This window comes from Somniosus microcephalus, chromosome 17 (assembly GCF_052327205.1).
Source record: "Somniosus microcephalus isolate GS21.2 chromosome 17, FLI_Smic_1.0, whole genome shotgun sequence".
NCBI lineage: Eukaryota > Metazoa > Chordata > Chondrichthyes > Squaliformes > Somniosidae > Somniosus > Somniosus microcephalus.
In genome coordinates this window covers 38,389,599-38,403,775 of record NC_141003.1, presented here as the reverse complement: position 1 = coordinate 38,403,775, position 14,177 = coordinate 38,389,599, and the positions used below count along the sequence as shown (strand labels likewise).

At 42.9% G+C, this 14,177-nt stretch overlaps 1 protein-coding gene across 5 annotated transcripts in view; it reads left to right on the top strand.

Annotated features, from left to right (window-relative positions):
• The window catches only part of anks1b (ankyrin repeat and sterile alpha motif domain containing 1B), a 104,017-nt gene extending 90,264 nt beyond the window's left edge, over nt 1–13,753 (top strand). For 3 of the 5 annotated variants that reach the window (XM_086010203.1, XM_086010202.1, XM_086010201.1), the window contains 3 exons: nt 7,594–7,716; nt 11,455–11,546; nt 12,878–13,753. In XM_086010203.1, coding sequence (XP_085866329.1) covers nt 7,594–7,716; nt 11,455–11,546; nt 12,878–12,923 — 261 coding nt within the window. In that variant the 3' untranslated portion in view covers nt 12,924–13,753. Of the gene's footprint in view, nt 1–7,593; nt 7,717–11,454 lie in introns of all 5 variants that reach the window. The other 2 variants (XM_086010205.1, XM_086010204.1) reach the window with 1 other exon arrangement.
• Nucleotides 13,754–14,177: the final 424 nt, after the last annotated feature.

The window sequence follows — 14,177 nt, the reverse complement described above, 5'->3', positions numbered from 1 at the left end:
GCAATAAACAGTCAGAAGGAAATCAGTTAACTGTGACCTTTCAATAGTAATTATACAAATGAATTGCTATTTGAAATGTACCTGGTTATATGTGCTGCTAGTGAGCTGTTACAAACAGTAAATCGAGACTGAAATTTCTCCATAGGGACCTGTGGCAAGCCAAAGCTTGCCTTTGTCACCAGCAAAGGAGGTATAATGAGTCCATAAAATACAGTTTCTGACTCTCAATGTTAATCATTAATCATATGGGCTTTCTAACCTCTGCTGTTTATCAATGGATGAGCAGTGACGATGACAGTCATATTTGTAACCTAGTCTGCTAATCACTAATTTAAATACTTAAATATGAGTTAATTGAGCCCACTTTATCTCTTTGCTGCTAGGTATCCGATGCCATTTTGGGAGGGTGATTAAACGGAGACACTCTACTTGCCTCCTGCTACCCAGTTGTAAGGTTGATAGTGCCAGAAACCTGGCAGCAGGCTGCTGGCTCATCCTCTTAGCCCAGGAATGGTCACCCGGACAGAATTAAAACATGACTGAACAGAACAATCACACAGTGTTTCTAGAATAGATTGTTCTTAAAAAGGTGCAGCATGAAAAAATACACCAGCTCAAACACATTTCTGCTTGAATGCAATCTGTCTTCTGGTTCTCAAAATATTTTGCACATTGGATGATTTCAGCCAACAGAAGACAGTGCTTGAAATGAGCATCAAAAGCTAATCATATATTTAATAACTGGCTAGAAAAATACTTGTGACCAAATATGAGGATGCGATCACAAATTCACAGAAATTTGATTCAAACGCCTCTCGGGCTTTATCCCCAAATCTGCAGGAATTCTTCAGCTACAGGGATGCTGGGGAGGGGAGTTCATAAATTGCAAATAGTTTTACTTCAAGCAAGATATTACTCAATTATTAAGTGTCAGAGATACTGCAGCTGCCTCGTGCATATGATGTGCGGGCATTAATTCACTTTTTTTTTGCATTTGTTACTTTTGGTTTCCTGTTCTCTCCAAGTTTTGAAACATTAAACAAAAAGGAATCCAGACTTTCCCCCTGCCCACATCCTAGTTAAAATAAGAAAAATAGTAAATGAATAAATTAATAATATCCACAATCTTCCTCGTTCCTCGCTCTGCGCCTGCGCTCCTCCCCCCCAAACCACCCATCCTAACGACAGGGCCTCAGCCCTCTGGTCCTTTTATCTTCCGCACTGTGACGAGGCCACAGGAGCAAAGTGTGACTAACCTCAGCATGGGGTCTCAAACTTTGATGGATCGCAACAGTTTGGTCTCTTGGATGCAATCCGAGCCCCTCTCTTATTGCCTGTGTTCATCAAAAACTTGCCGCCTGTCTCCAGCTATTGATTCACTCAGCTGCTCCCAGCACACAGCTTTGGCAACAGTGATTTAACTAGTCCACAGTCTAGTGGAAGCACCAGTGCCTACCTCACACCATATAGGGTGAACCAATGTAACCTAACGTTCAAAGAAAAAAAGTTAATTAACTAAAATCACATCAAACACCTGCTTAAAAATATCTCCGGTTTGAATGCCCAGACTTGCAGCAAGGTCAAAAACTGCAGTTTAATATTCTAGCCATAAAATGTCAGATACATGTAGAATTTGAAAAAAGAACTCTTAAAGACTCAAACTTGAAGAACATCTGTATTTTCTGACAGAAATCTGCTCCAAACATATTTCTGATGGCCCTGAATTTGAAGAACGAATGCATTTAAGATTAGCTCAGTAGGTACAGGTTGAGCGTCCTGAATCCGGCAACCTTGGGACCGAGGCCGAGCCGGTTTTCGTGTTTTTCCGGACTTCGGAACGTGTTTCTGATGTCCGAAGTCCAGAAATATCGCAACCTGGGCTCGGGCGTTTCCGGACTTCAGAAACACGTTCCGAGTCCGGAAATGCCTGGGCCGCTCCGCGTAGCGCTGACGTGTTTCTCCGCCCCGCCCCTTCTGTTAAAGGGGAGGGACGCTGCGAGCTCTGCAGAGCATCCGATGGCCCACACTAGGCCACCAGGGCGGCGTGGTGCCGTGGCCGCAGCCTGCCGGAAACACTTAGTGAAGCTGTGCAGATTAAGGAGGGTAAAACACAACACTAAAGTTTTATTGCATCACTCGCATTTTTCATAGGATTTTTTCAAAATAAGACAACAAAAGTTAATGGCTTTTTGAAGTACAGGTTGAGCGTCCAAAATCCGGAGTTCCGGATTCCGGACGACCCTGTCACCAATCGTCCCGGCGTCTGGATTCCGGAACTCCAGATTTTGGACATTCAACCTGTACTGAATTATTGACAAACTTGAAGTCTGCTACTATATGCAGTGTAGCACCAGCACTGATTTCACCTACATAGGAACATTTTGCAACAATATTTCTTAATCCAGCTATTGTATTTTTAATGTCAACATCTCTGTATTTGTCTGTTCTATCTCCTTGTGTCGCCTTCCACTCTTTTTGCTCTCTGTCACTTCTGTGTGAACAATAATTTCTTTTAATAGTCCTGGGTTCACAGATCCTTTCTGAATCACTTGCTCAATCGTCATATTCAGGCAGCTCAGGAAATGGATGATTAATGAGAGAATTGTTCTTGGATTTTGCTTGCGAATTGTCTGTCCTGGCCTCGTTCACAGCTATGCTGGCTATTAATAGTATTCACATGCTGCAGGCAGAGAGTTGCTGCTTTCCCATAAATTCTCAGTATGACAGCTTGGCATTATCCCATTTAAAATAGCAGCATATTTTGTTAGCACTGATAAAGAGCCTCAGTAAACCACTCCGCCTGTGAGTAACTGGTGTTAAAGGCGGGTAAAAATGTCCTATATGCTCTGATCATAAATTGAACAGCCCCACTAACATCACCAGGCAAGAACCCACTAAGATTACGCATTCAACTGATAACCATGAACTATTCTGAAGGGTTTTGTGCATTGGGTATAGATTAATAATGGTGTAGAATAAGAATGTAGGGTTTTTTTCCCCTTGGGGTGGATTCCACTAGAAAACCATGCACCTGTACCTTGTACACTGATCTCGGAACATTGTTCAAGGCTGGGTGAGGAGGTACATGTGACCCTTAGGCTCCTCGAAACCAGAGGCTGCCATGTTGGTTTCCAGTGTGTGGAAACTAATCTGAGCGCCAAATTGAATTTCCCTGGTGAACATTAAAGCTGTTGTGTCTGCTACTTTTTTTTTTAATTGAATCTGACAATTCTCTTAACTCAGCGGGGATTTTCAGTTTGGCAAACACTGCAGAGTAATGCATGCTGAGTTGCAGAATGGGATATGTTGGGGAAAGGTGTGGAACAAAAAAATTGTAATAAAATTTACTTTTTTTTGTTTTCATTCTAACCCTGTTCTCTCCCAATCAGGTCCTAATGCTCACAATATCCCAGTCAGTGGGGAAGGCAGGGGAAGTGCTGGGCTGTCAAACTTGCCCCATCTGGGACGTTGCAAGGAAGTGCCTATCAGTATTACAGGAAGGGATTCCAAGAAATTGTTCCTCTACCGCTCCTTGACAGGCTAGCTGAGAAAGAGAAGACGTATTCGCAGGAGAGCGGGGTGCTATTATTCTGCCAGTGTATTGCATTACAGATAGGTAACAGAAGCCCTGGACAGCTGTGAATCTGAAGTATGACTTTGGAAGTGTGAATAGGAGACACTGAGCATTATATCTATTTGCTGTTATCATTGGTAATAGCATAGCATCAGTACTGTAATCCAGAGCACTGCAATGCAAAATCAGTGCTCTATTAGTGGAAAATGTGCTGCTCTGCACATTGTGTGTCATTTATTTTCATATACTTCTAGTACGCTTATTCCCAAAGCATCTGGAGACATAGGCCCTGATATTTAGAGGGTGCAGGTGAGGCTGAAAATGGCTGAAGGCCGGGGATGTGGAGGTTCTACCAATCTTAACGGCAGGGCCTCATTTGCATCGAGTAGCTCTGCCTACTGACCCGCAACTGGCCGAATGGACACCCTATAGCCGGCAGTGGGGAGGGAACACTGCCAGCTGAATGCTGCAACCGGGGCCCCTTAGGGACGGTCCCCGGCAATTGGGGCGGGAGGGGGAGGAGGTTGGCAATCAGGAAGGGTTGGGGGGAGGCCTGCGATCAGAAGAGCGGGGGGTGGGCTGGTGAGTGGGGCTGGGGGAGGCTGAAGGATTGTGGGGCTTGGGGGGAAGCACTCCTGCCCCACAAGGAGTGCTGAGAGAGCCACTTAGCTTGTGGAGTCGGCAGCTCCCGCCTCCATTCCACCGCCAAATTTCCCGACCCCTGGGAAACCCGCGCAGCAGCAGTTAATTTGAAACTGGGCTCTCAATTGCACTGTAGGAGCCCGATTTAATTATGTTAGTAAGCGTCCTGCCTCTCCATGGCGGGACGTATGCCACCATTTCATGTATGCAGCGTGCTGGAGTTGCACACTTCATTTTATAACCACCTCCGCGCCCCCCCCCCCCCCCCCCCCCCCGACCCCTCCCAGTGATCGTGGGGGGATTCATATCGAGGGTATAATCATTCTTTTCTTTCTTGCCAGTTTCCTCGCCCTCCTCTCCTGAAGGTGTTTCCAGTTTGGGGTGTGGTTCCACAGGCACCAGTCACCCTCCAGCAGCTCACCGCTTATCAATGACTAACCCTGTCTTTAAGGTTCAGTATGGAAAATAATGGTGTCGTGCCACTGGGTGAAGCCAGTCTGATGGCGAATAAAGCACAGAATCCTATTGGCAGTGCTTAATCATGGTACAGGTAACCTGATGTCCCATTCTACCCCCACCCAAGACCCCTAACACCTAGTGCAGCTGATAACTGATTATCAGGTGGGAAGATATTTCTATTTCTGCAATGGTGCTAGCATAAAATTGTATTACTAAATGTATTTAGCACTTTGGAACCTGCCCCATAACTGAACGTGAGACTGTGGTTTAGACCATTTGTTCGGGGTTTCCGTGGTTCTTCTGCCAAAGTTACGGCGAACAAGGATAGGGAACCTCTGGCAGAATATTCAACCCCTAAAAACACAGGAAGAAAATCCAATTGTCCAATCACAAGTCAGTGTAATTTGCAGCCCGGCTTTTAAGTACCGCACGGTGCTGACGGGGATATACCGCGCGGTGCGGACTGGGAAATACCGCTCAGTGCAGATGGGGAAATACCGCTCGGTGCTGACGGGGAAATACCACACGGCGCTGAAGGGGAAACACCGCTCAGTGCGGACGGGGAAATACCGCCCGGTGCGAACGGGGAAACACCGCTCGGTGCGGACGGGGAAATACCGCCCGGTGCGAACGGGGAAACACCGCTCGGTGCGGACGGGGAAATACCGCCCGGTGCGAACGGGGAAACACCGCTCGGTGCGGACGGGGAAATACCGCCCGGTGCGAACGGGGAAACACCGCCCGGTGCGAACGGGGAAACACCGCTCGGTGCGGACGGGGAAATACCGCTCGGTGCGGACGGGGAAATACCGCCCGGTGCTGACGGGGAAATACCGCGCGGTGCTGACGGGGAAATACCGCTCGGTGCTGACGGGGAAATACCGCGCGGTGCTGACGGGGAAATACCACTCGGTGCTGACGGGGAAATACCGCTCGGTGCTGACGGGGAAATACCGCGCGGTGCTGACGGGGAAATACCACTCGGTGCTGACGGGGAAATACCACACGGCGCTGAAGGGGAAACACCGCTCGGTGCGGACGGGGAAATACCGCTCGGTGCGGAGGGGAAATACCGCGCGGTGCTGACGGGGAAATACCACTCGGTGCTGACGGGGAAATACCACACGGCGCTGAAGGGGAAACACCGCTCGGTGCGGACGGGGAAATACCGCTCGGTGCAGAGGGGAAATACCGCTCGGTGCTGACGGGGAAATACCGCTCGGTGCTGACGGGGAAATACCGCGCGGTGCTGACGGGGAAATACCACACGGCGCTGAAGGGGAAACACCGCTCGGTGCGGACGGGGAAATACCGCTCGGTGCTGACGGGGAAATACCGCTCGGTGCTGACGGGGAAATACCGCTCGGTGCGGACGGGGAAATACCGCGCGGTGCTGACGGGGAAATACCGCTCGGTGCAGACGGGGAAATACCACACGGCGCTGAAGGGGAAACACCGCTCGGTGCGGACGGGGAAATACCACTCGGTGCTGAAGGGGAAACACCGCTCGGTGCGGACGGGGAAATACCACTCGGTGCGGACGGGGAAATACCACTCGGTGCGGATGGGGAAATACCGCTCGGTGCGGAGGGGAAATACCGCTCGGTGCTGAAGGGGAAACACCGCTCGGTGCGGACGGGGAAACACCACTCGGTGCGGACGGGGAAATACCACTCGGTGCGGATGGGGAAATACCGCTCGGTGCGGAGGGGAAATACCGCTCGGTGCGGACGGGGAAATACCGCTCGGTGCTGACGGGGAAATACCGCTCAGTGCGGACGGGGAAATACCGCTCGGTGCGGACGGGGAAATACCGCGCGCTGCGGACGGGGAAATACCGCGCGCTGCAGACGGGGAAATACCACGGGCTACTGATGGGGAAATACCGCGCGGTGCTGACGGGGAAATACCGCTCGGTGCGGACGGGGAAATACCGCTCGGTGCGGACGGGGAAATACCGCGCGCTGCGGACGGGGAAATACCACGGGCTACTGACGGGGAAATACCGCGGGGTGCGGACGGGGAAATATCGCTCGGTGCTGACGGGGAAACACCGCGCGGTGCGGACGGGGATATACCATGCGGATGAGGATATGCTGCAGCAGTATTTGTACAGTAAGCTACGTTTTTTTTTGAGCAGTACATGTTTGTAGGGAAAAGTCAATCTAACAAATTTCAAAGCAATTAAAATGAAGTAGCGTTGTGCAGCAAGGGAAATTGGTGTTGATGCTTTTTTTCTTGGACCAAATATAAATTCAATTCAGTTTCTTATGGAAAATTGGCACCTTTTAAACTAATAAACACCTGTCTGCATCAATTAAGTTTCTTCAGTAGAAAATAGATTTTTTATTTCCTGTAGACCTAAATTTATACCATATTAGCTATATGTAATGTTGCAAAAATGCAACTTCAGCAGAAAAAGTATAATCTTTATATATCTTAGTTGATGCAACATAATTGGGTTTCAATATGGTTCAAAGGTTTAACTTAAAGCCAAATAATATGAAGACTCAGTGAGCCAATGCATTAAATGCAATGTGGTGGAGCAGAGCTCTGCCCTGTGCTTGCACTTGTGGCAAGCTTCCAATTTCAATAGGCCTCGGAGGGCCATGGAATGGAAATAAGGCTCTGCTGCAACATGAGGGGGTGAAAAATCATCATTGGCTGCTCCCATACACCTCCCCCCTTGCAGCCAATTACAGACCGACACTGGGAGTGCGTCCGAGCGAGTCACCTGTGCCCTATTGGCCAGAGAGTAGTGTGTGTCATGGGACGGGGAGATGATGATGATGAACCCCAGAAAAGGGTGGGATTATTATTTTTTTTTAAAACAGCACTTGAAAGTATCTCATTTGCTTAGAAATGCCTCTGCATTTTTTATATGCATATGTACAGCTTTGTTTACACTTTTTTTTCAGGTGAAACATTCAAGTAACAGATGGTCCTTAGATCATATTTACACCCCTCACAGGCCTCCCCATCCTCCTCCTCCTCCTCCTCTTTCTTCCAAGTTTCATCATTCTCTGCCGCACAAGTTCCAGGTCTTATTTTTTCTTTGTGTGCTTTGCCTTGTCTGCCCCTCTTGAGTTTTTCCTCTCCTAGCATCGTCTGTTATTAACTGTGCAAGACTAAAATTCATGTTGTGTGATGCCTCAATACAACACATTTGAAGAAATGTTTTGTGATTGGTTTCATATGAATCTGATTGAATGGAAACAGCTCAATGTGTTAGAACATCCAAGAATTACAAGGTTTTAATGGGCTCAAATTTTAATGAGAACAGGCCAATCACCAATGCGACCAGCTATTTCCACATTTGAAAACTACTTGTACTTTCCTTCCAGTAAACAAATTGTCCATTTTAATATAATCTCAAATTCACAATTGATTGTTGAGTGAGCACTCTATACTTGGTTAATTTAAGTGGACCCTCAGAAACTAGATTATGTCAGAAACGCAAATCAAATGCTTTTTATTTGTAAAATGATCAGGGTAAAATAATTACGTGAATTAAATTGGAATACTATACTTGTACAGCTGCTGATGACCATCGTTCCTTATGGAATCCCAGCACAGCGTAACGTGTACATTTCTGCTGCTACTCCAGGCAAGCTTAGTTTAAGTTCATGTATATTATTATAAATACTAATGAGATATGAACCTGAATTAAAAACAACCATACTTCGTAGGTTTTCTGATGCGCATTTAATTATTCATGAGTGAAGCATTATTCCATTATCTCCATAATGACACCACAATGTCAATATTCTGTTTTTCAAAGTCCTTTATTAAGAATGGGAAACCGATATGGCAGCTGGAGCCCTGTTGGGTACACGTTGAATTTTAGCCTAGACAGTGCTGTGTTCATTGTTCAATCTTAACACCTACAAGCCTTGACTTCACTGCAAACATTTCAAACTGACCTTTTTATATAAAAAAAGAAAAGAAAGCTAATTTACTGAGCAGAGTGCAGTGTGAAAGCATGTAAAACTACTACTTGTTATTGCAATTTTACCTCCGTGCATCTTGGCTACCTTCAGGCGGTCCCGCATTCTCACGTTATATATAATCGATAAGGAACTATCTGTTGGTCTGAAGCCAATGGCATTAAAATCAGTCATCAGTCATAAGACACCATCTACTTAGTGACACACTAGAAAATACAGTCGGATAAAGGGTTTCTGTATGGGCCACGGACACCTATTCCAGTCTGGATTCTTGTAGAATTTTGAGCTGTTGTATTGTTTAGAGCTAACTGGTGGCAAGCAATTTCATAATCTAAAATTATTCTAAAATGTAGTCCATTTGGATATATAACCTTACTGACCATGTGCAGCATTTTAATCATGGTTTTCCTTTTATTTTCATTTATGGGTTTAAAAATTGAATGCATTAGTACTAGAAATTGCATTCGTGTGTTGGGCCAGACAGAGAGCTTTCCAACAGTACAATGAAAATGAGCATTTTAATTGGGCATTTTTCAAACAGGCCCAAGGTATAGCCACTTGAGATTTTTTTTAAATGCTTTATTACATAATAATAAACAACTCCATGCAGTTAGCATAGCAAATGTACACCCAGTACTGTTAGTGTTAACCTTGTTAAATCTGTCACTTGCTGTTCTGCTGGTTAATATAAAATGGTGGCTTGAGTATATGTTTCCAGTAACTGGGCAACACAGATTTTGTTGCACATAGGCTTGCTTTATAAACAGAATATCTAGTGCATCAAATATACATTTGATTTCTCATTCAAGGAATTTGTTTGATGTATTATTTCAGAATCCTGTGTGTTTGGTCACACCAGTGTAAAAGGTTTTTTTTAACCCACCTGGCAGTTAAATCTCTTAAGTCGCACCTTCCAGGTTTTCAGATCTTAAAACCCTCCATGAAACTGAGAGTCAGATGATGGGTTTTATAGTAATATATGTTAAGTGAATAGTTGAAAGAAATACAGTGGAGCAGCTTACCGACTCTTCGGAGTTTCATTGGTTGCTATAATGACTGTACATTGGTTCCACACATATTTCATGGAAGGTGCTTCAATATATTTCTGTTTTACTTAGTTATAGATAAAATGCCTTAACGTACAAGTTGCACTCTAGTTTATTAGTGTTTTTTTTAATGATGTATTGTTTACGCACAATAACAATAAATTGTGCTGTGGTGAGATTTCCCCTTTAACAGTTTTAATCGCACCGTCTCTAGGAGATGCAGAATGGTAATAAGCCGGATACCAACAACGAATGGTCTTTTTTTACATGATTTCATCAAAGACCAGTTTCTGTAAAACACTAGGTACGTGTCTTTTGCAGCTGGCCTATGCTGTAATCGTCTAAATAGTGTAATTTAAAATGAGCACAAAACAATTCAAGTTTCTAAAATTCCAAGCATCGTGCAGCAGTGGTGGAGGCGACGGGGGGGAATGTCCAGTTTTGTTTATATTTCTTTCTTTTTGCCCCCTTTTGAAATGTATTTTCCTCCTCACCCAAGTGGACAGGCAGGTGACCTACTCCCAGGTTAATCTGATGCCTCTCTGTAATGGAGCAGAAGGAAATGGTGTGTGAAAATGGCCTGGGGTGAAACTGCCTCTGTTTTTTCCCTGCACCCCACCCCGTGCAGGAACACCTGGCCTCCACTCAGTGCCTGTCCTGATGGACCAACTGAGATCAGGAAGTCCCCACGTGGGAAGTTGCAGATCCAAACCTGCAACCTACCACTCACAGTGTGTTGGTGTGCCTGCTGCACACAATGCTGCTCTGTGGCCAGTAGGTTTTAACATTTATTTTATACATGTTAAAGGTGCCTTCCAGGGTTACTGTTTGTTCTATGATCGTTTGAAGAATTAAACTCAAAAATAGTAAGTCATCTGCTTAATTAGGGCAGGCTCCTAACTGTGAAAAGTCCACATTACCTGAAGGCCTTTGAGCCCCTTTCATTAGCATTATTATTCAGTACCAACCTTTCAATGCGTTCATTTGAACTGACGCTTCAAACCTTTACAGTGTGGTAAATTTATTTACCTAACTAGCGAAACTTCAACCATAGAAGAGACTTGGCAGTTTATGTAAGACATTAAAATAGTCATAAAACATAATTTCTATAAAGTCAAGTGTTATTGCCATTTTAGCAATTACACTTCAGTAATATTTATAATGCTGATCAACTGCTTTTCCCTAAAAATTGTAATGTATTACTGTAAAAGTTTTTGTAGTTATTCACAGTACAATAAAAATCTATTTTGAATTCAATTGCTGTAAAAGAGCAACTCAGTACAAAATCAATGAGATATTCACCCAATAGGGTGCGATTATACCTTAGTTTTAATCTTTATTTTTAATTGTTTATAGTGGACACAAAGCTAATTATTATCAATAATTAATAAGCTTATTTCAGATGACTGAATTTTGACATATGTATATATATGTGTGTGTGTGTGTGTGTGCAGGCTGTACTTGTTGGAATGCTCCCTCCCGGCACCCGATATACCTGAGATGTTCAGTACGTACGGAAGCCAGGTTTAACATTCGTATGGCTGAGGAAGTCATGTGATGGGGCTGCTGTGCTTTGCTGTTATTAAAATACAACTACTGGTTGTTTCAGTAGAATTTAAATGTAATGTATCCTTACTTCATGTCAAAGAGAATTTGAACATGATGGTTTTTGGAGACAGTAAAACTCTAGTACATGTATTAATTTTTATGAGTCATATTTTATTTTATTCATGGATAAATGAAATCTCCAGTTGCTAATGAAGTCGTTCTTTTTCTTTGCCTGCAGCTCGATCAACCTCTTCTGGAACAAAAGACTCATCCTAATGTACCTTGGATTGTGGAACCTGTGCAAGAATCAAAAAGGGCGATGAACACTAAGTATGAGACCACAATATTCTAAACGCTATGTCTCATTCTCCTCTGTCTGTGCCTTTGCACTCTTTTGAGCAATCACTGCAAGCAGCACATTTTGTCTCCTCTGGTGACCTCTGACCCAGTGGAGAGGAAAACTGCACTCGCTGAGTGACCTTTACACAGTTACTGTCATCACTGCATGAAGCTGCTCTTTTTCCTTGACATTCCTCCCACTGTAGCAACAGGAATGAAACTGACACACGACAACTGTCTTTAGACTTATTTAAATCCAGTCCATCAGAAGGACCTAAGCTGATCCAGTTTCAAGATTTTTCTCTTGGTCTTGATATAACATTTTTCTTCAACCTTTTTCGGGTCATCGCGGATTTAGAAGAAATCAGTGGACTCTAACTCTGAAGACCTCTTCTGCCCATGTGATAACTTGAATGCTGCTAAAAGCTGATAACAAGTCTAAGCATTTTTTTTTTATCCCTTTTGGACTAACACTTTTTAACAAAAAGCTGTGATTTATGTAGTGCAGCCTTGGGATAATAAAAATGACTAAGCTAATATCTTTCAATAACTGCTTTTGTTTTGAAATGACTGCACTGTTTTGGTGGTTTGCTAACTGCTTTAAAAAATTGTTGTGAATTTCACTATTGTTTTACTAGAAATTTTACAACACATCCACATTTACTCAGACCAATTCCTTCAGAGTTTCTAGCCCTCGTTTTAAACACCGATCTGCACTGAAAATTTTGTAAATTTTTTTTCTTTAGTAATGTGGTACTGCAAAAGTTAGTATGAGAATATTGTTATTTATTATTTTTCATGGAAGCAGTAGTGATTTTTATGACATCTTGCTCCTAAAATGTGAAAGAATGAAGAATGTTTTGAAATAGAAAAAAAATCAGGAGTTTTGCACATAGGTGCCAGTTTTCAGTCTTATTTCTAAGCAGTGTTCAGATTAATGATCTAATGTTAAAACAGCTTGTCCAACAGCAATTGAGGGGCTCAAAAGAAGTAAATTCCTAGTTTTTAAAAATAATTTTCTCTGCGACTGGAAAAAAATCCATCATTCCAATGTAGCCGATTGCGGTGTTGGTGAGGTCCCTTGTGGAATACAGAGAAGGTGTTAATGTCTACAAGCCAACATCATTGCACTACAGGTGGAGGCACACTGCGTATTCATACAGTGCGCTGGATACGTTAGCAGTCCAAGTAACAGTGCTGGATGCAGAAGAGGTTGCCATTCAGATGAGAAATAATAGTTATCTCAGAAAATATATTGTCTGCACGTGTAATTGTTGAATTTAAATGAAACATGGCACAATGAATATATTTTTGTTCTATAGTACAAAACACAAAATTTCACGAATAGTGACTTGCTCGGCAGTGTGAAGCATCTTCCGCTTGAGGCAAAGACTAAGATCTGTGACTGATTACTTTCAAAAACAATGCAGCACACGACGTTTTTTGAACTAAACCTGTGAAACCACAATCAACTGATTTACTACCTGGAGCGATCAATGTTTATCGAATACGAGAATCGTCACGTTTCTCATTTGTTTGCAAAAAAAAATTAAAGATGTAGCAGCATATAATACGGCTATGCTGCATTGCCTATTCAAACCACGTTGAGCCAGAGTTTAACTGTGGTGTGCACAGGCAGCATTATAAAGAATGGTGATGATAACAGTTATATGACATCATCTGTTTAAAAAAAACTTATTGTGAATCAATTTAATGTTTATTTTAGAATCCTTATTGAACTTGTGTAATAATGGTCTTAAGTTGTTTCAATGTTACATTATTTTTATATGATATAGAAACTAAGCTGGGCTTAATGATAAAGGTCACCCAAATATAAGTTAAGGGATGACTATTAGAGCTTGGGTTGTAATTGATAATCAAATGTATATTGTATGGTTGGACTGAATTTTAGTTCAATTCAGTGTTAATCTTTTAATACGGTATTACAGTACTTGAACAATGCGGTATCCTTGTACATATTTTGCCTATTCACTGTTGATACATGTATGTAGTAATTTGGCAGTTTAAAAAAAACACTGTAAACATGGTACCAAAATGAAAATGTATGGGGATAAAATAGTGGCCTCGCTGCAACTAATAATTGTACATATGCTTGGGCTTCCAGTTACAAATTTTGTAATTTTGTCATTATTTATATCCTGCAAAAGCACATTAAATAAACAGGATGTATAAAAATATGAATGTTTTACGATTTGTTTCACTGCCTTGTCACATTGTAAAATTATCACCTCACGTTGGCTAAAAGCCAAAGCCTATGCATTAATCTGATTATGGATTGGTCAGAATCACTTTCTCCCATTTGCAGTAACTTAGCAGATCAAATTCCATTAGTTTACATCAGGAGTTGTACCTCTTAAATTATTTAGTTACAAAGTTTAAAACTCAGTCGAGTCCTAGTTTTAAGTCCACTGGATTCCAACGGTTTCTTTTATCATTCAGCTTTGTGGGATGATTAGTTCAGTCCGAATGGGACCATAATGGATCAACAAAGACTCCATCACCACCAATATTGTCGTGTTGATATTTCAATTCTTCATTGAATAATTGTGTAATGATTCCCAGGAGGCAACTTTGACAAATATAGGAACATAGGAACAGGAG